This window comes from Gopherus evgoodei, chromosome 2, assembly GCF_007399415.2.
Source record: "Gopherus evgoodei ecotype Sinaloan lineage chromosome 2, rGopEvg1_v1.p, whole genome shotgun sequence".
In the NCBI taxonomy this organism is placed as follows: domain Eukaryota; kingdom Metazoa; phylum Chordata; order Testudines; family Testudinidae; genus Gopherus; species Gopherus evgoodei.
In genome coordinates, this window is record NC_044323.1 from 31975866 (window position 1) to 31996386 (window position 20521).

The 20521-nt window shown below is 41.7% G+C and overlaps 1 protein-coding gene across 5 annotated transcripts in view; it reads left to right on the plus strand.

Annotated features, from left to right (window-relative positions):
• The window catches only part of MPP7 (membrane palmitoylated protein 7), a 360464-nt gene that overhangs the window by 142724 nt on the left and 197219 nt on the right, over window positions 1-20521 (plus strand). For all 5 annotated transcript variants that reach the window (XM_030550282.1, XM_030550284.1, XM_030550285.1 and 2 more), the window contains one exon: window positions 5074-5192. In XM_030550282.1, the coding sequence (XP_030406142.1) occupies window positions 5074-5192 (119 nt within the window). The remainder of the gene's footprint in view (window positions 1-5073; window positions 5193-20521) is intronic.

Consider the following 20521-nt stretch of genomic DNA (forward strand, 5'->3'; position numbering starts at 1 on the left):
GTAAACAGGAAAAGCCCTGCGAAATTTTGATTTTCATTTCCTGTTTGCCCAGCGTGGAGCTCTGATCAGTACGGGTGGCAATGCAGTCCCAAATCCAAAAAGAGCTCCAGCATGGACCGTACGGGAGATACTGGATCTGATCGCTGTATGGGGAAACAAATCTGTTCTATCAGAGCTCCGTTACAGAAGACGAAATGCCAAAGCGTTTGAAAAAAAAATCTACAGGCTACACAGTGCTGCGTGACAAGCGTAACGGGAAGCCAGAGACTCAAATGGACGCTCATGGAGGGAGGGAGGGGGTACTGAGGACTCCAGCTATCCCACAGTCCCCAGCAGTCTCTGAAAAGTATTTGCATTCTTGGCTGAGCTCCCAATGCCTGTAGGTTCAAACACATTGTCCGGCGTGGTTCAAGGAATAGATTAATGACCCCCCCACTTGAAAGAAAAGGGAAAGAAATCATTTCTTGACTTCTTTCAATGTCACCCTGTGTCTGCTGAATGCTGCTGGTAGACGCGATGCTGCAGCAGTGAAGAGCAGTATCTGCTCCCCTCCCCTCCCTGGTGGCAGATGGTACATGCTTGATAACTGCTGGATACCCCTGGCTGGCCTCAGGGGCGCCTGGGTAAAAATAGAAATGATTCCTGGTCATTCCCAGTAGATGGTACAGAACGGCTGGTAACCGTCTTCATCATGTATTAGAGGGGTAGCTGTGTTAGTCTGGATCTGTAAAAGCAGCAAAGAGTCCTGTGGCACCTTATAGACTAACAGACGTTTTGGAGCATGAGCTTTCGTGGGTGAATACCCACTTCGTCAGATGCATGTCAGATTCCGTCTTCATCATAGCCACTGGGGGCTGAGCTCCATCAGCCCCCTCCCTTTCCTGTGTAAAGAAAAGATTCTGTCCTGCCTGGACTATCATAGCAGCGGCTTGCTGGGCTCCTCTCCCCCGCACCGCTTAATGTCCTGCCTGGACTGCCATAGCACAGGGAGGCTGCCTCCCCCCCATTTTATCTCACTAACAAGTCACTGTTTCTTATTCCTGCATTCTTTATAACTTCATCACACAAATGTGGGGGACACTGCCACGGTAGCCCAGGAAGGTTGGGGGAGGAGGGAAGCAACGACTGGGGTTGTTGCAGGGGCAGCCCCCGTGAATGGCATGTAGCTCATCATTTCTGCGGGATCTGACACGGAGCAGCTGTGCTCTCTGATACACTGGTTCTCTAGTACACTTTCCCCATATTCTAGGCAGGACTGACTCTATTTTTAGAAACCATAAAGGAGGGATTGACTCGGGGAGTTATTCCCAGTTTTGCTTTTGCGCCCCTGGCCGATCTCAGCCGGGGCACCCGTGATAGCAGCAGACAGCACAGAAGGACAGATAATCGTCATCTCATTGCCAAATTACACTAACAGCAGACGGTACAGAACGACTGGCAACCGTCTCTGCTATCATGCAAAAGCAAATGAATGCTGCTGTGTAGCGCTGGAGTATCGCCTCTATCCGCAGCATCCAGTACACATACGGTGACTGGAAAAAAAAAATTGAACGGGCTCCATGGTTGCCATGCTATGGCGTCTGCCAGGGCAATCCAGGGAAAAAGGACGCGAAATGATTGTCTGCCGTTGCTTTCCCGGAGGAAGGAATGACTGACGACATTTACCCAGAACCACCCGCAGTGATTTTTGCCCCATTAGCCACGGGGCTCTCAACCCAGAATTCTAAGGGGTGGGGGAGACTGCGGGAACTATGGGATAGCTACGGAATAGCTACCCACAGTGCAACGCTCCGGAAATCGACGCTAGCCTCGGACCATGGACGCATACCGCCGAATTAATGTGCTTAGTGTGGCCGCGTGCACTCGACTTTATACAATCTGTTTTATAAAACAGGTTTATGTAAAATTGTAATTATCCCATAGTGTAGACGTACCCTATGTTTGTAGAAAATTACAGGCACAAGATGGAGTCCAGGGTCATGTGAACAAGTCACATGCCCTTGCATGCTTTGATAACTCATAGGAACATTACCCGTTTTCTGGCTAATGCATCCACAGGAAGGCTCACCAGGCAGGGACAAGATTCTTCTATGACCCACTGTGAGAGTTAAGTATTCTTTGGTGGGCCATCAGTTTGAATCGCTCATTCACAAGGTGCTGACCAGACTGAATGTAAATTACCTGGTGGATGTCACCACAAGAATACAGCACATATGTAGGATGCCAGTACATAGTCAATATCTATAACTTCAGGTACAAAAATGATACATACATATAAATAGGATAATCATACTTAGCAAATCATAACTTTTCCATTGATACCTTACATGATATACTTTGTTCAAGATTTGTTGCAATTGTCAAATAGTGGTAATATTTATTATATAAATGGTCATATTCCAGTCATACAGCATCACAGTCATGAAGAAGCTTAAAGCCATTTTTTTCTTCTTTCAAGTCAAACACAACAGAGTGAGAATGACAGAATAACAAATTAGCGATATAGCATTAACTTTGAATTTCCTTCCTCTGTGGTGGGTGAAAGCAATTAACCGGTTACATCAAACTCAGTTTACAGCATAACACTGATAATATATCCTATTCCAAAGAAGGTATATAGTGCCTGCCCTGTGAAATCTGTACTGATGTATTATCACTTTAATATTTAAACCTCTATTTTTGTGAATATTTTAATTTAATTTTCTTTGATGATTTAATTGTCTGAGAGTCAAGGTACAGTGACCTGTTACAAGGGCAAAATGAATGTATTTTATAGCACATTTTATGGAAAAATAGGAATAGGTCTATTAATCAAGAGAGAATGGTTATTCCAATGAGCATCTTTACTTAGAGGAAATGGCTCAAGTTAATATTTTGGTAGATACGGCGTGTTCCTAAATGGTGGTTGTGCCACAGTGTAAGGCTAAATCTTCTATTTTCCATTCCTACTTTCAAACAACCATGTCTTAGGCTAAGTCTACACCACGCAGATTGCAGTGGCACAGCCATGCTGCTTAAGCCTTGCCACTGTAAGGCATGCAGCGTAGCTGCTCTTTGTCACCAGGCGAAAGCTCTCCTGACAACAAAATAAAACTACCCCCAAGAAGGGGCAGTAGATTCATCAGTGAGAGAGCACCTCTTGCCGACAGAGCACTGTCCGTGCCAGCGCTTTTCGTTGTTGAAACTTTTTTTTTCAGTATGCCCTTGGGCAATGAAAGTGCAGTGTAAACATAGCCTTAGGTTATTGTGAAGGATACATGCTATTGTAATAACACAATTGGCTGGAGAATTAAGTATGCAAAACCAAAACTTGGTAAATCTGGGTATGTAGGAAATCTTAGTCTTCAATAAGAAGTCAATCAGTGCCTAATTAAATTTTCACTTTTCCAGTTTTAATTTTTCCTTTTATCAAGCACTCGTTTCCCTAGTCAGAATGATGAATGTAACTCTGTGCAGCTGATAATTACTGTGACTCTCTATCAGACTTTTGTGAATGTGCTTAAATAACAGCCAAGTTTATGTTTAAACCACACAGTGCTGCACATATCCAGGTGCCTACCTTCTATTAATCCAGAGACTAAGAGCCAAGCATCTTATTTTGAACTTGTGATCTTTGGGTGTTAGTACAACCACTGATACTAGGCTGTAGTTGGCTAAGGCTCTGGTTTTTTTTTATATCCATGCAAAATTGTAGTGGTTTGAATTATATCCTCTTTTTATAGTATTTCTGAAGCATAAACAAGAACAGATTTAAATAAAAGCAAGATTTTGAGAGAAATGAATGTCAACCACCAAAAACATTTGGACCACAGAAAAGAATGTTACTGGAAGGAACATTTTTTCCACAATACGATACTCAAAGCCAACAAAAAGAGAGAGAAATGTTAAATAATCAGATCCCAAAGGTGCTATATTTAATTTTAGAAGGGACAAATAATGCCTTAAGAGGTTATGAAACAATGCAGATTAATAAAATATTTAAATCTTGTGTTTTTGGGAGATAATAGGCATAATAGTGATAGGCAACCTATAATTTACCATGATGTGCTTTACTAGTTAAATATCTTGTAAAGCTGTCCTTGTGAGGAACAGCAGCACTTACTCAGCCTAAAAATAATACCAGGATCATGTATAGTGCATCCCAGGAGGTTATTGGTGTTTTTGTAGACAGCAGACAGGAGAAAAAGGCATTTTGTCCTTTTTACCCCAAATAATCCCACTGGAAAATTAAGCATGTGCTATGAATTGATATCAGCTCATGCCAGGTTACCTCCCTAAAGAGCGCTGCTGCAAACACTGTTGCTACATTTCTTGGACAGCAGTTTGATGGTCTGTGTGCATGATGGATAGTTTATGCTGTATGCTACCGTGGAACACTGCGCTACTGTCTGCCCCTGGGAGACTGTTAGAGAGGTGTACCACTGGGAGCAGCAGTTACTTTAACACTTTTAGAGAATCTTGGATAAATGTTGCATACCTAAAAACTTAAAAATATAGCTTATGCATGGATGTGTTGGTGTACTAAAGATCTGGCTACTCCATAACTAACAATGCAGTTTCTTCTGGTTTGCTGTAAATCTCTGCTGGAAGCAGGATAAAAAATGTATTAAGCAATATATTAGCAAGAAGTATTTAGAGAAACCATGAACTCTTTTTAATGGACCACCCTTTTCAGTTTCTGTTCTTTTAAGGAAGTTTTTCCTATTCATGACTCATTTCACTCTTTGGCTAACATCAAGGGTAATGGAATAACGATTAAACACAGGAATGTTTGTTTTTTTTCCAGGATTTGTCCTTCAAAAATCTTTATGAATTTTCTGTAGCCTTAAGTAAATATATATGGATATAAAAGCTTGACACTGTCACAAGGTAAAAGTACACTGTTAATATCTGCTTCCTAGTAATTAAAAAAAATGTTCCCTTTGATTCTTTAAGTTTAGGTTTTGCTGGATACTTCAGACTCCCTATCCAGTTAAAATGACATGCTGCAGGCAGCCAATTACACAGAACTGTTAAGTGAAATTAATGAGATCACCCTTAGATTACACTTTGTGTTTTATTTTCATTTTATAGGTCTGTATGAGCTGCTGACTGCATTGCCAGCCCAGCTGCAGCCACATGTAGACAGCCAGGAAGACCTGACCTTCCTCTGGGATATGTTTGGTGAAAAAAGCCTTCATTCACTAGTAAAGGTAAACCACATTTAAGTCAGATTCTCTTTGAGAAGAGCATATGGAAAAATGTTTTGAGTGCCATCTAGAAACCAGTGATCGAACTGCTGCTCAGCGAAAACAAAACAGCCTTGTTTCAACTAACTCTGCTTCTGTCAGGGGTGGAAGTTGTTAAATAAGATTCTACCAAAAATACATAGATGATTTCATTTAATAGTGATGTTCTGGCAGTATACACTAATGCAGCAAACATATGTTGTTTGCCCTTGTTTAGAAAGAGAGAATACTAAATAGTAGCAGGAAATCTGAGATGTCTTTATGGTCAACATTCAAGACCTGGAGTTTAGCTTAAATAAATAAATGTTCACAGCAAAAATTAGAAGGAATATGTTTTCTGAGGTCAAGTGTGGCAACAGTTCAGTAGCCACATTAATTTAAAATAATTTCCTTTAACAAAGTAAACCGAAATTCTAGCAAGCTCTTCTGTTTGTTGGCTTGCCTCCACTGGAAATTGTGTTTTGCATATCAATATATTGAACTAAAGCATGACTATAAAGTAAGTTTGGAAGAATACTGCAGTAAAGTGTCTGCTATGAAAAAGATCAACAACCAGAAATCAAAGCATGGCATGGAAATATGCAAAACAATCTAAATAATGCTCAGACAGCTTAAAGCAGTAAAATAAGACCAATCAGCTGGTTAGAAATCTACCATGCCTATAGTATGGTATGTCTTGAACCTCTAATATAGGGATAACTCAAATGGAAAGAAAATTCTGAAGTCTCAGCTGAATCGGTAGGAGGTGTAGCAATCTACGCCACAAGTATAGGTTAGGGTTTGTTATAGAAGTGAATGGGTAGGGTTCTGTGGCCTGCTTTGTGCAGGGGGTCGGACTAGATGATCACATTGGTCCCTTCTGACCCTAGAATCTATGAATCTATAAATGCTCATAATTCAGCAAAATTTGTAACAGTTGTCAATCTGTAGTACCATTCAGAGTATTGGCCCTCTGATTGTATTTTAAGCAAAATTGAGGAAATCTCTATGGGTAGCATTGTTCTTAAATCCTTCATAGTAACAATTAATTGCTGTTTATTTTATAGCAGTCCTCAAAGGTGTGACCTGATATGTTCTGTATTTGGCTTATTGATGTGGAAACAGTTACCACAGACACAAATTTGCCTATCCTGAGTTCATGGAAGTGGTGCTTAGCTGCTGTAACCTGAAAGGGTAGAGTGAGGTAATGAAACTTGATAAAAGTAGGATGACCTCCAAAAGTAGTACAAGTTTAAGTCGGACAAATCGTTACTAGGAAAAATCACTACTGGATGGTAATTGAACATAAGCAGTATGTCATCCCGTTATACAAATGGTTCAAAAATCATGAGTCAGGCCCCAACAACCGAGTCTGGCTTAAAAATCATTATTGCGTTAAAAACAAATTTTAAGGCTTTTTTTGTTTTTTGAGGCCATGAGGTATGCTTGAAGTCACGCTTTCAAGCATCACTTTTTTTTTTTTTTGAAAGATAAGATTCCTACGTAATCACAGGTCTCTAGGTGCTAGGCTTTTTTGTGGAAAAAAATAAAATATAACAGCTGCTAATGCTAGATATGAAAAGGAGACTGCAGTGTTTTCAAATTAATTTGTTGATTTTACAGTGTAATTTCTGAGTGTTACAGTACAAGCCAAGGAAAAAGGGATCTTGATTGCAAGTTATAAGTTTATAAGTACTGAGGATAACTTGTTTTGGGGAGAAAGGCAAGTGTTCTTCTAGTGATGGTAGTTATTTGGAAATCAAGGCTTAAAAGAATTACTTTTTACTCAACAGAACCTTTTTGTCAATATTTGATCAGAATTCTTTTCAGATTATCAAAGGACTCTTTACATATCTTAGTCTTCTCTGGTAAGAGATCAACAACAGCAACAATCTAGAAGGAACAGTATTCAATTATCATTTTCAGTTGCCCTGGTGGTTGTTCCCAGTCTGGTTCTGCAATAATGTGTTAATAACTAAACTAATCTAGAGATGAAATTCGGTATTAATGAGTTCTCTCTTAAGGTACATGTATGCAGCAATTTAACAATCATGGCTGGCCTGGGTCAGCTGACTCAGGCTCATGGGCACGGGCTGTGGGGCTGTAAAATGGCTTGTAGATATTCACACTCCAGCTGGAGCCTAAGCTTTAGGACCCTGTGAGGGGGAGAAGGTCCCAGAGCTTGGGCTCCAGCCCAAGCCTGAATGTCTGTGCAGCAATTTTTAGCCTTGTGAACCTGAGTCTGCTGACCTGGGCCAGCTGTGGCTGTGCCACGAATCTTTTATTCCAGAGGAGATGTACCCTTAGACTCTGATCCTTCCAAAAATTAGGCATATGTGTAACTTCATACATGTGAGTACTCACATTGAAGTATAGAGGTTCTACCATATGCTCAGCCTCTCCAAGGTAAACTCAAGGTAGATTTCATTCTTGATCCCTCAAATCACACACTTCCTCTTATATATTAATTCCATGTGGAAAGTTGTGTTTCATAGTTTTTTTTTTCCTAAGGCCAGAAGAAGGACCATTATGATCATCTAGTCCAGAGGTGGGCAAACGATGGCCCATGGGCTGCATCTAGCCCGTCAGACATTTTAATCCAGCCCTCGAGTTCCCACTGGGAAGCAGGGTGTTGGGCTTGCCCTGCTTCAGGGCTTCAGCCGGGTAGTGGGATCGGGGGCTTGCCCCACTCTGCATGTGCTGTGGCTCTGCGCAGCTCCCAGAAGCAGCGGCATGTCTCCCATTCAGCTCCTATGTGGAGGGGAAGCCAGGGGGCTCCGCATGCTGCCCCTGCCTCAGACACCACACCTGCAGCGCCCATTAACCAGGAACCACGGCCAATGGGAGTTGCAGGTGCGGCACCTGTGGACGGGGCAGCGCACAGAGCCGCCTGTTTGCATAGGGGCCAGAGGGGGGATATGCCACTGCTTCTGGGGGCTGCTTGAGGTAAGTGCTGCTTGGCGCCTGCACCCCTGACCTCCTTCCGTGCCCCAACTCCCTGCCTCAGCCCTGGTCCCACCCCAGAGCCTGCACCCCGAGCCAGAGCCCTCACTCCCTCCCGTACCCCAACCCTCAATTTTGTGAGCATTCATGGCCCACCGTACAATTTCCATACTGAGATGTGTCCCTCGGCCAAAAAGTTTGCCCACCCCGATCTAGTCAGTGCAATCAGATAGGCAGTGGGAGGAAGGCTGATATTTTAAAGCAGAGGGATTCACTGTAGCCTTAGGGCCAAGTAGTGTTTCGGTACTGATGTAGCTTTAAAAGAAAAGCCACACAAAGAGAAGAAGGAAGTTAGAGGAAAAAGCATATTGAATTAATAGTAACTTGATCCTAGTCATTCTGTACATGAGGTGGACAAAGCTTCTCATTTAGGGACAAAGCTCATTTTTTAAGGGACAAGCTTGCTCTTGCTAGTATTGGTTATTAGTGGTAATGTACAAGCAGCAATTTGTAGAAGCTATTCTTCAGGCTGCAAACTGTCAGAAGGCTTGTTTTCTAAAGGCCAGACAGCTTCAAAAGCTGCAATAAATAGAAAATTTTTAATTTAAAAAATGATCTGTTACTTTGTCTGCAGGTGTTTCATGTGTGCATATATAATTACAGCTTTTTATGTAAGAATGTTATGCTAGTGTGTACGATTTGCTACACTGGTTTCCTTTTTTGGATCTCTCTTCATCCAGTACTATTGGATAGAAATATCCTTTCTGTGAACTTGGACCAGCTCTAAAAAGTTAGAGATGGAAAAGTTGTATTAGATCATCCAGTCCATCCCCTGCAAATGCTGGATTATTCTCTATAGTACATTCCTGTTGTAGTAAGTAAAACCAGCAAAAACTTATGCAATCATTCATTCTTTCCTCTTTCTCTCAGACCAGGAATCAGTCAGTTTGATTTTAGTTTGCAAAAGATAGAGCAGAGAAAGCCCACAACTATTGTTGACAGTTTTGGAAGACAAAATTGACTCTGTGAAAAGCCAGTGTTTTGAAGTTTGTCTTTGTCTGCTTCACTCAGCTGATTCCTTGCTCATTTCATTACATGACTCCCTTAAGTTCTACTAGAGGCCTTCATCTTATGATTTCTGCATGGTGGAAGAAGCATAAGTCCCAGTGTTTGTGTATTGACTTGTAGCAAAGCATCGTAAAGAGATGATCTCCAAGATTATTAAAGTGCTTAGATGGCCACAGCCCAAAATAGTACAGAGAACTTGGGGCGGGAGAGGGGGGCAGAGAGGAGAAAAGGGATGAGAACAATTCCAGTGTTACCTTTCTTTAAAGAATTAAAGAGTAGCAATTATGGAATATTTTCATTTGGATTTAATGCAAATTCTTCTGTTCTTTTCTATTTGCCAACTTGGCTTGGAGTGAGCCCTTCACCACCTCCATAGTCTTAAGCATCTCTGTTTATGGTTGGAGCAAAGTATGATTGAAAAAAGCTAAGTACTGGGCTTCTAGCAATTCATGCATTACCCTTAAATGCCCTTAAAATTTGTATCTCCTTCTTTGAGAAATAAATGGTTAACATTAGGGACTCACATTTTTCTAAATACTGCAATAGAATGAACGAGGAAAACGTGTAGCAGTAAATTCATCTTTGAATATTAGCGTAACCAAAATACATAATGCTGTTTCTTGGTTGTATGCGTTCAGTCAAGTGTTTATTCTGAAAGTTGAAACATTGGAATAGCACTGGTATTGGAGCACCAAGACTGGGTTATTGAGGGAGTTGTTGTAATAACCTAGTCCCAGATTTGGACCTTAGCGTCCAAAATATGGGGGTTAGCATGAAAACCTCCAAGCTTAGCTACCAGCTTGGACCTGGTACTTGCTGCCACCACCCAAAAAATTAGAGTGTTTTGGGGCACTCTGGTCCCCCTGAAAAACCTTCCTTGGGGACCCCAAGACCCAAATCCCTTGAGTCTCACAACAAAGGGAAATAATCCTTTTTCCCTTCCCCCCTCCAGGTGCTCCTGGAGAGATACACAGACACAAGCTCTGTGAATCCAAACAGAGTGACTCCCCCTCTCTGTTCCCAGTCCTGGAACAAAAAGTACTTTCCTCTTCACCCAGAGGGAATGCAAAATCAGGCTAGCCACTTCAACACACACAGATCTCCCCTGATTTCTTCCTCCCACCAATTCCCTGGTGAGTACAGACTCAATTTCCCTGAAGTAAAGAAAAACTCCAACAGGTCTTAAAAGAAAGCTTTATATAAAAAGAAAGAAAAAATACATACAAATGTTCTCTCTGTATTAAGGTGACACAACACAGGGTCGATTGCTTAAAAGAATATTGAATAAACAGCCTTATTCAAAAAGAATACAAATCAAAGCACTCCAGCACTTATATTCATGCAAATACCAAAGAAAAGAAACCATATAACTTACTATCTGATTTCTTTGTCCTTACACTTAGAAACAGAAGACTAGAAAGTAGAAACTACTCCTCCAAAGCTCAGAGAAAGCAGGCAGACAGAAAACAAAGACCCCAGACACAAAATTCCCTCCACCCAAAGTTGAAAAAATCCGGTTTCCTGATTGGTCCTCTGGTCAGGTGCTTCAGGTGAAAGAGACATTAACCCTTAGCTATCTGTTTATGACAGTTGTCATTGTGAGATTTCCAGAGATTTTCAAGCTGTACGTTTGCAGATTCCATGAGAGAGAAACTGAGAAAGCTCAAGGCTGCTGTTACTTTTTTATCTTCGCAGAAAAAAATAAAGGAAATGTTTAGGAAAAATAAGATTAGAACAGTCTAGAAAAGGCTATTGTAGTAAGGCTGTTACAAAATAAATTAATTAGTGAACACTCCATGGATCATGGTAGGCCTTTCTGCAGTGAGGTATAGTAGAGTTTCTTGAGATACCAGTTGGCTGTAGAGAATCTTAGTAAATTATGCCTCCCATGTGAGGGAAGTAGGCCATGTTTCTATATGCTCACAGCAAATCCTTTGGGGCAGGTTGTTAATTGTCTGAAATGCTATTTGCTTTGGCATGGGGGGAGAAGGGAAGGGAAGGAAGCCAGACCATGTGAGTGTAAGCATATACCACCTGGCCATCTGTAGAGGGAGGTGTGAATGAGGTAGATGGCAGCAGCTGGTAACAATCTATGGCCAATGAAAGGTAATTGTTCAGCGTACTCTGTAGGGGAAGTAGGCAAGCTTGCTTCGTACGTGATTGTTTACATTTTTCAAGCATAGAAAGTATGCAAAACTTACTGAAGACATAAATTCTGAAGTTCCAGAGGAATTCTGTTGCTTCTGTAATGTAGACTGTCCAAACAATGTACACATGTGGTTGGTTTTACAGAGTAGGGGAGAGAGTTTTACTGCAGTTAAACTTCGTAATACTGATATATGAAAAGTCATAGACAAAAAATAGATGGGTAATTGAAGTGTATCTCTTAAATCTAAATCCATGTAAGTCTAGGAAATGTTTACCTTTGTCAAAGTGTCTTTTTTTTTCTTTACTGTTCAGTGAATTATTTTGGTGAGTCAGAGATATTTAAAGAGGTGCCACACAACCTGGCCTATAAATCTTCTTGGTGTTGTCAGCTCTTCAGAGAACTGAAATTCTATAGAGAGATGTAAGCGTGGTGGTACTCTAACCTAGACCATATAAAGGAATATTAAGATGTGTTCTAGGGACAATTAGTTTACCAGTGGAGCAAATTAAGACTTTTGTCATTCCTTGGTATAACTCCTGATTTCTTTCAATTGTGGGCACCGTCTTTTCTTTTGGAAGGTAGAGGTTAAGTTAATTCTAGAAATTCTCTTTTTATATAGTTTTTTTAAAACATAGAGAGAGGCAGTGGAATTTGACTCTTCTCCTGGTGTAAAATATTGATATGAAATGGTCTGATTCCAACATCTAAATGTAAAGTTGAATTTTATAGCACTCTTCCTGCTTACATTAAAGTAAAAAACTACTTATTAAATGTACATCTAGAAAGGAGGACTCTTAATGGCTGACAAAAGTGCAGACTTTGTGGCGTATCAGGAATAAATGTTCAAATAAAAATACATTAGCTAATTTTGCCTTCCTTACAAGTATTACACCCAGCAAAGGTGGTATGCAAAATATGTTTTCTGTATTTTTACATACGTTTCTTTAAATTTAAAATACTGCAAACTTTTATAGCCAATGTGTGTGATTTTTTGGAGAATGGCACAATTCACTTGGAGATTTCATATGGCTGCAAGCTGAGGAGGACCTGGAGGCTATTGCCTACCTTTATGTTTAAATTTCCATGGAAACAGTGATCAGATCAGTCAAAATAAAGTAATTGAAGGTTTATAGAAGATAGTACAGAATCTTTATCCTGTCCAGTCTGACAGCATTTCCATGGAAACATGAGGAGGAAAGCAACAGGCATCCCGCAGATGTGAGTGAGAATTTACTTATAGATTTCACATTCTGGCTGCTAAAAAAATAAAATAAAGGAGATATCCTATCTCCTAGAACTGGAAGGGACCCTGAAGGGTCATCAAGTCCATCCCCCTGCCTTCACTAGAGGATCAAGTACTGATTTTGCCCCAGATCCCTAAGTGGCCCCCTGAAGGATGGAACTCACAACCCTTGGTTTAGCAGGCCAGTGCTCAAACCACTGAGCTATCCCTCCCCCCTACATGTGTTGATCGCCTGTAACCACTTTTGCACTGGCTTTAGAAGTCTAGTATTTTAATTAGAGGGTTTTTTGTTTTGTTGGGGGGGTTTTTGGGGAGTTGGGGGGGAGATTTGCTTAGTCCTCAAAATTAAAAAAAAAACACAATAAAATGGGTTACGACTTCAAACCTGAATTAAAAATAATAAAATCAGCTTTTCAGGTATTACAGTTGTAATAGGTAATCACCCTTCCTTCACTGAAGGCAGAAGTTGTTGCATCTAGTGTTTGTGTGTGTGCAGTATCTTTGTTTCTTTAAAATATTCAGTATAGAATATCATCTTGAAGTTATCAAAAGGTTTGAATAGTTCAGTAAGGTCAGATGATTCCTGTTATATATCAGTCTTAATTCTGCATTGCATGTTCACACTATGTTGTATAAAGATCTATACTATCTTTGTGGGATTAAGCTCCTGTCACTTGTGCCTTTGAAGATCTTTCCCTTGATTTTTACAATTTATTAATCTGCGTCACCTTCAATTTATTCAGAAGAATTGAAACAACTATCAAATGTGGTTCTGGTGGAGAAAATAACATATTTGTGACAAACTGAAGAAAGATACACTAAAGTTGGTGCCACATGAATGCGTAATGCAGTTGTGATGTAATACATGATGTCACTACTAAAATCATTTTTACGTTATAATTATAACTAATGCACACTTACCTTATGGTCATGCATGAAGCAGTAGATTGTATGTTTGTATGCCTTTGTCCTGATTTCTATCAACTGTATTCATGTTAAATTCTTGTTTGTTGTATTTTTAAAAACTTGTATTTGTATTTTTCTTGAGAAATGAGAATTTTTGAAATTTTACTATTTTTGGGGATGGAACTTTTTGAGTATAGGACATGGTATCCATCTTTAATAGAAGACTCAGTATGTTAGTTTTTTTTCAGAGATTCAAGGAGGAAAATAGTACTTGACGTTTAAAATCTCATGCACCAGGGACCTCTTTGTGCCAACTGGCAGATGGAGCAGGGGATGCATAGGGTTTTACAGGGATCCCCTGAGTCAAATATTTGCATAATAGTTCACCAAAGGGCAGCGTGTGAGATCTCCACTAAGAGCCAGTAGCCAACTGGTCATCCTAATCATTGTGACATGTCTGCACGGAGAATATTTAAGGAGCTATGTATCGATAGTAACAATTACGGTCTTAAGATCTTGGAGTTAAGGTAGGTCACCAGGAAGTGATACACCTCAGAAAGGTTCCTTTTAGGCAAGAAGCAACAGACTCGTATCCCCCTATTTGGCCATTGTGTATTGTATGCCTCACAATATGTGCCTATTTGCATATTAAGACAGGGGCTAAATAAAAGGTTATAAAATCTACAAGAAAGAAAATCTACAGGATGAAACAAACATTTTGGGGGAGGGAGGGGCCATGCTTATGAATAAAGACAATGGATTGTTGTAGTATATTAGGGTGCAAAGAAATACAGACTCCTTCACCTAGGAGCCAAATGCACAGCATGCTTGTTTCATGGAAGAAGGGTCATAGCCAACCTGGCTGTAAAGCCCTGCAAAGATTTTTGGATAAGCAATGCTTTATTAGATACAGCTAGAGCCTTGTTAATTAAGTCACGGCTATGGAATTATTATTGTGATTTTATTTTATATGTAACCATTTATTTCCAATACGTCTAGTTGCTACTACTGGAATCTCTATGCTTTGTTAAATAAATGTATACTTGATTTCACTATAAACATATTTAATGGCTAGTCTACATTTGAAACGCTACAGTGGCACACCTTCAGCGCTGCAACTATGCTGCTGTAGCTCTTCAGTGTAGACACTATCTATGCCAATGGGAGGGGTTCTCCTGTCGGCAGGTAATCCACTTCCCCCAGAGGTGGCAGTTAAAGAATTCTTCCGTCAACCTGGGACTGTTTACACTGGGGGTTTATCTCAGCTTAACTACACTGCTCAGTCAACCTAACCTTTTGGAGTAGACCAGGCCTAAATGCTGTGTGTTAAGTGGAGCCGTGATCTTTGATGGAACTGGTAAACAGTGAATCCATGAATATTGCAAGTGTCCAAAAGATTAAGGACTTGATGCTCCAGGGAGACACTGAGGTCTCGGGAGTTGGGGTGGGCAGTTGCTAGCCTGTAGGGTAACAGTGAAGCCTAAAGGCCTGGAGGGGAGTGTTTTGTTGCTTGTGGCCCAGGAAGTTGGGGAGCTGACCCACAGCATGCACAGACGATGCTTCCTCGTGCTAAAGACAGGTGATAGAAAAATGCCTTATGACCCCCGGGGAAGCGTCACACTCATATACCTCTCCAGCATACATCCTAAGCAGTAAAGAATTTAATTTTCAGTTACTAATCTTTTTTAGCTGGCCTTCTATTAGGGAATCTGGTTTTCCCCCATCCACCGAAATATTCCAAGCTTAGTTTTAAAAACATCAGTAAAATTGGATAGTTGGCGGCGGTGGGAGTTAAATAGCTAAAAGCCCTTAACAGGTACGGATTCAATATACACCTCTACCCTGATATAATGCTGTCCTTGGGAGACAAAAAAATCTCACTGCATTATAGATGAGACCGCGTTATATTGAACTTGCTTTGCCACCCCCTCCTGTTCCTTGTTCTCTGACTGCCCCTCCAGAGACTCCTGTCCCGAATCACCTCCAGGACCCCACCCCACCCCCACTCCCTGTCCCCTGACTGCTCTGACCCACACCCCCCGCCCCCTGACAGGCACTCACTGGCAACCACGGGAAGCAGAGCAACGTGGCCCCAGCCTGCTCCATTCCACCACTGGTGAGTGCGGGGAGGTTGGGGAAAGGATGCTGTCATAAACAGATAGCTAAGGGTTAATGTCTCTTTCACCTGAAGCACCTGACCAGAGGACCAATCAGGAAACAGGATTTTTTTTTTTAACTCTGGGTGAAGAGGAAAGTGCTTTTGTTTCCAGAATTGGAATTACAGAGGGTGGACTCCCTCTGTTTAGATTCACAGAGCTTGTGTCTGTGTATCTCTCCAGGAGCACCTGGAGGGGGGAAGGGAAAAGATTTATTTCCCTTTGTTGTGAGACTCAAGGGTTTGGGTCTTGGGGTCCCCAGGGAAGGGTTTCGGGGGGATCAGAGTGCCCCAAAACACTCTAATTTTTTGGGTGGTGGCAGCAGTACCAGGTCCAAGCTGGTAACTAAGCTTGGAGGTTTTCATGCTAACCCCCATATTTTGGACGCTAACGTCCAAATCTGGGACTAGGTTATGACAGATGCCCCCAGTACTCACCAGCAGCGGGAAGCGAAGCACTGCAGCTGAGAACTGGCAGAGTAGAGCGGGCTGGGGCTGGGCTGCTCCACTCCCCACTGCCGGTGAGTGCGGGAAGGTTGGGGAAAGGACGCCCCCTGCACTCACCGGTGGTGGGAAGCGGACGACATGGCCCTAGTCCGCTTCGCTTTCCTTGCCCCGACCCCAGCCGTGTCGCTCGAGGAGCAGGGTGTGTGTGTTCGGGGAAAGGTCCCACACTCACCTGCGGTGAAGTGGAGTTCCGCGGCTAGGAGCCCGCGGAGTGGAGCGGGCTGGGGCCGAGCTGCTCCACTTCCCACTGCCGATGAGTGTGGGGAGGTTGGGGAAAGGACACTCACCTGCGGCGGGAAGCAGTGCATCATGGCTTCACTCCCACCTCCAGCTGCGGCGCTCCGCTTCCCGCTGCTGGTGAGTGCAGGGAGGTTGGGGAAGGGACGCCCCTGTACTCACCTGCGACAGGAAGCAGAGTGTCGCTGCTCGGAGCTGGCTGTGTAGAATGGGATGTGGCCAGGCTGCTCCGCTTCTGCCGCTGCCGTTGAGTGCAGGGGGGAACCCTTCCCCCAGCCTACTTCCCCCAAGTGACATGGTTGGGGCCAGGGTGAGGGATGGAGAGTGGGCTGCTCCTGCCCCCCCCCCAATCCTCCAGGCTACTCTGGGACTGCGGAGCCCCCAAAACTCCCCCCTGAGCTCTGCCTCCTAGACCCTGGGGAGGGGGGAGCCCCTGACCGCCCCTGAGACCCTCTGTCCCTTATCCAATCCCTCGGCCCCGGCCCAGCACCCTTAACATGCTGCTCAGAGCAGCGTGTCAGAGCTTTACCGCGTTGTATGCGAACCCGTGTTATATTGAGTTGCGTTATATTGGGGTAGACGTGTACAAACAAACTCATGAAAAGCAAAATGAAGAGGTGAAGTATGTTCAGCCAGATAAATGCATCAAATCAGAGGTGTGAAAAGTTGGCCTATTGGCTATTTACTTGAAACTTGTGAATTAATCTTCAGTATGGTGGACTGTGAGAAGACTCTTTGGTTTAGGTTAAAATCCAGACAGAGGCATTTTTTTGGGAGCAATTGTAATCTCTTTACAGTTTCTTCTGGGAGACCTCGAAAGAATATTAGTAATCCAGCCAAAATGTGACAGATAGAAAAGTAAATCTGCTATCTTCTGGGACAAATAGTTCTGCAGTTTCATTGTTTCAAAGGGGGCAAAATGCCAGCCTAGTGACAAAGTGTATGCAGTAATTAGAAGGTAATGCACAAGTCAATGATCACATCCAATTTTTCTTCCCCTGCTAAAGGTATTGTGGTGGTGTTTACTTAAACTGAAGTAGTACACTTTTCTGTGTTACCAAGGGCCAATCAAAGGCAGCTCATGTTTCTCAGTGTTAATAAGCTGATAAATCTAAGCCATCCAAGGTTAACATAATTAATATCTCTTTGAACTGGGATTTTTTCCTTTCTGCTAGGAGGCATTCTTGTTGTTGTCAAGGAAAGTTAATTTCTATAGGAGAACATCTCATGGGTAATTATTGTATCAGGTACTTTGCATGTAAAATTAGAAAGTGTTGGCTAACCCAGCAAGGCTACACAATGAGAGAACCTTGTTGGACCTGACAATGATGGTGGATGATACTTTTGGGGGCAGTTGTCATAAACAGATAGTAGGAGTTAATAGAACAGAAGTACTTTATATCTCTTTTGCCTGTAAAGGGTTAAGTTCAGTGAGCCTGGCTGTCACCTGACCAGAGGACCAATCAGGGGACAGGATATTTTCAAATCTTGAGGGAGGGAATTTTTGTGTGTGCTGTTAGTGTTTGGTTGTTGTTCACTCTGGGGGCTCAGAGGGACTAGACGTGCAACCAGGTTTCTCTCCAATCTCTCCGATACAGGCTCTTATAAGTTCAGAATAGTGAGTACTAGGTAGATAAAGCGAGTTAGGCTTATGGTTGTTTTCTTTATTTGCAAATGTGTATTTGGCTAGAAGGAGTTCTAATTTGCATTTTTGCTGAAAGGATTTTAATTTGTACTTGTATACTTAGGCTGGGAGGGTATTCCCAGTGTCTATAGCAGAAAGACCCTGTAACATATTCCATCTTAAATTTACAAAGATAATTTTTACTGTTTTTTCTTTCTTCAATTAAAAGCTTTTCTTGTTTAAGAACCTGATCCTTTTTTCATTCTGGTGAGACCCCAGGGGACTGGGTCTGGATCCACCAGGGAATTGGTGGGGAGAAAGGAGGGAAGGGGGAGAGAGAGGTTATTTTCTCTCTGTGTTAGGATTACTTTCTCTCTCAGGGAGAGTCTGGGAGGGGGAGAGAGAAGGAGAGGGGAAGGTGGATTTTCCTCTTTGTTTTAAGATTCAAGGAGTTTGAGTCACAGTGATCTTCCAGGGTAACCCAGGGAGGGGAAGCCTGGGAGAGGCAACGGTGGGGGAAAGGGTTTACTTTCCTTGTGGTAGGATCCAGGGGGTCTTGGTCTTGGGGTTCCCCGGGCAAGGTTTTGGGGGGACCAGAGTGTACCAGGCACTGGAATTCCTGGTTGGTGGCAGTGCTACAGGTTCTAAGCTGGTAATTAAACTTAGAAGAATTCATGCTGGTACCCCATCTTTTGGACACTAAGGTTCAGAGTGTGGAATTATATCATGACAGCAGTGAAATCCAATTTGCACTTGGGGAAAAAAGAAAATGGAAACCAATGAAGTAGTATTTAATTGGATAATGAGTTGCCATGCACATATTTTTGATTAGTTTGTTTCACTATTAGTTAGGGTAACAGACTTTTTCTCTCAAGTTTTGCTTGCATTCATTTTTCACTTAGTCTCAGTGAAGTGAATGCTAAGTGCTCGCCAGCATAACTAAGGGTTCACAATCTGACCATGTGTATATGAGACTGATTCTTATGTTCCCTTTCTCTGACTGTATCTTTTCACCAGTTTTCTCTCCTTCCTGTGATTCCTTATGCACGTATGTACCTCTTGCACAGATCCTACCTTTTCAGACCATGAAAGAGAGAAAAGTGCATAATATGGTATGCTATGTATACAGTAACTCTTTAAATGTATAGCTAGTACTGGTAATAATAGCAGTTTCTTAAACATAAATTTATTTTCAGAATAGTCATCTCTATGCATCTTTGTAGAAACAACCATTCTCTTTGCAGGTGTGATGATGTCAGTGGAAGTTCACTTCAAACACAAGTCATATGCAGTCACAAACTATGGTATGTGAGCGCTTAGCATATTTCTACGGTACATATGGTACCCATTCACTGTGGAACATCTAACAAGGTGCTGAAGGAATGAGATTTGAAAAAAGTTATAAAGCTTACTTGTCTACGTATTTTGAGGATGAGTACTTTTAAGTTCATTATTATGATGTGACTATCCTAAGAATGCAGTAGTAAGACTTAGTTTAGGGATTCATTTGGAGGTAGCGGTCATCATAGTGGTGGCACCTTCAGTTTCTATGCTGTAAAAAAAAGTTTAATATTTTCTCTCTTAATTGAAGTGCTCCACAATATACATGATGCAAGAGTCTGACTATCTAACCCTACTTTTCCTTTAGCTAGAGTGATTGCTTTTAAAAAAAAATGCCATCCTGAGCCTTCTGTTTTGTAAAGTGAAATCTTTCTGAAGTTAAACTTGCTTAAAAAGACCGATGCTTAAGAATGGACTATTCAAAGATGCACAAACATGCATTACTCTGAGTAGAAGAGATTCTGACTCCTTTCTACTGGTCTGATATGGATTAGTTTACTTGTGAATCAGCAACATTCCCAGGTAGGAAAATATAGAGACATTCCTTACAATTAATGTCCAGTAGAATTTTGTTAGTGAGTTCTGAGCAGGCTAAAAATGGAGAGAGAATAATAAAGAATACAAGTGTCCATATTGCTGCAGCTTAAAGTGTGCGCTCCCTGAACTGTGCCAGCAGCATGTGTATTGCATCTGAGTGCACAGTTCCTGATTTAGTGGAATAAGAGTGAAAACCATCCTTGTACAGAAGCCTGCACACGACTTAAATCTGCCTACACAGAAGTCCCTCTGGGCAGGGATGAATTTCATACAATACTATCATTTGCCAATTTAAATTTTTTCTGTTTGTCTTAACTCAACCCCCTTTTTTTTTCCCCAATCCAAAGGGACTATTCCCCAAGGATAGGGTCGCACGCTATTTTTAAATTTTTCACACTTCAGTTCTGTGTGCTGCTTATTCTGATGATCATTTTTTTTAAAGCTGTAATTATTAACAAACAGAAGGGATGAGGCTGGTCAGGATTTTTTTTTTTTAATTTTTTAAGTTGGCAAATGTTGGTTTCTTGATACTGAAGGTTTTTGGGGGAAAGGGTCAGATTTGACTAATTTTTCATTTAGAAAAATAATTTCCTAAAAATTCAAA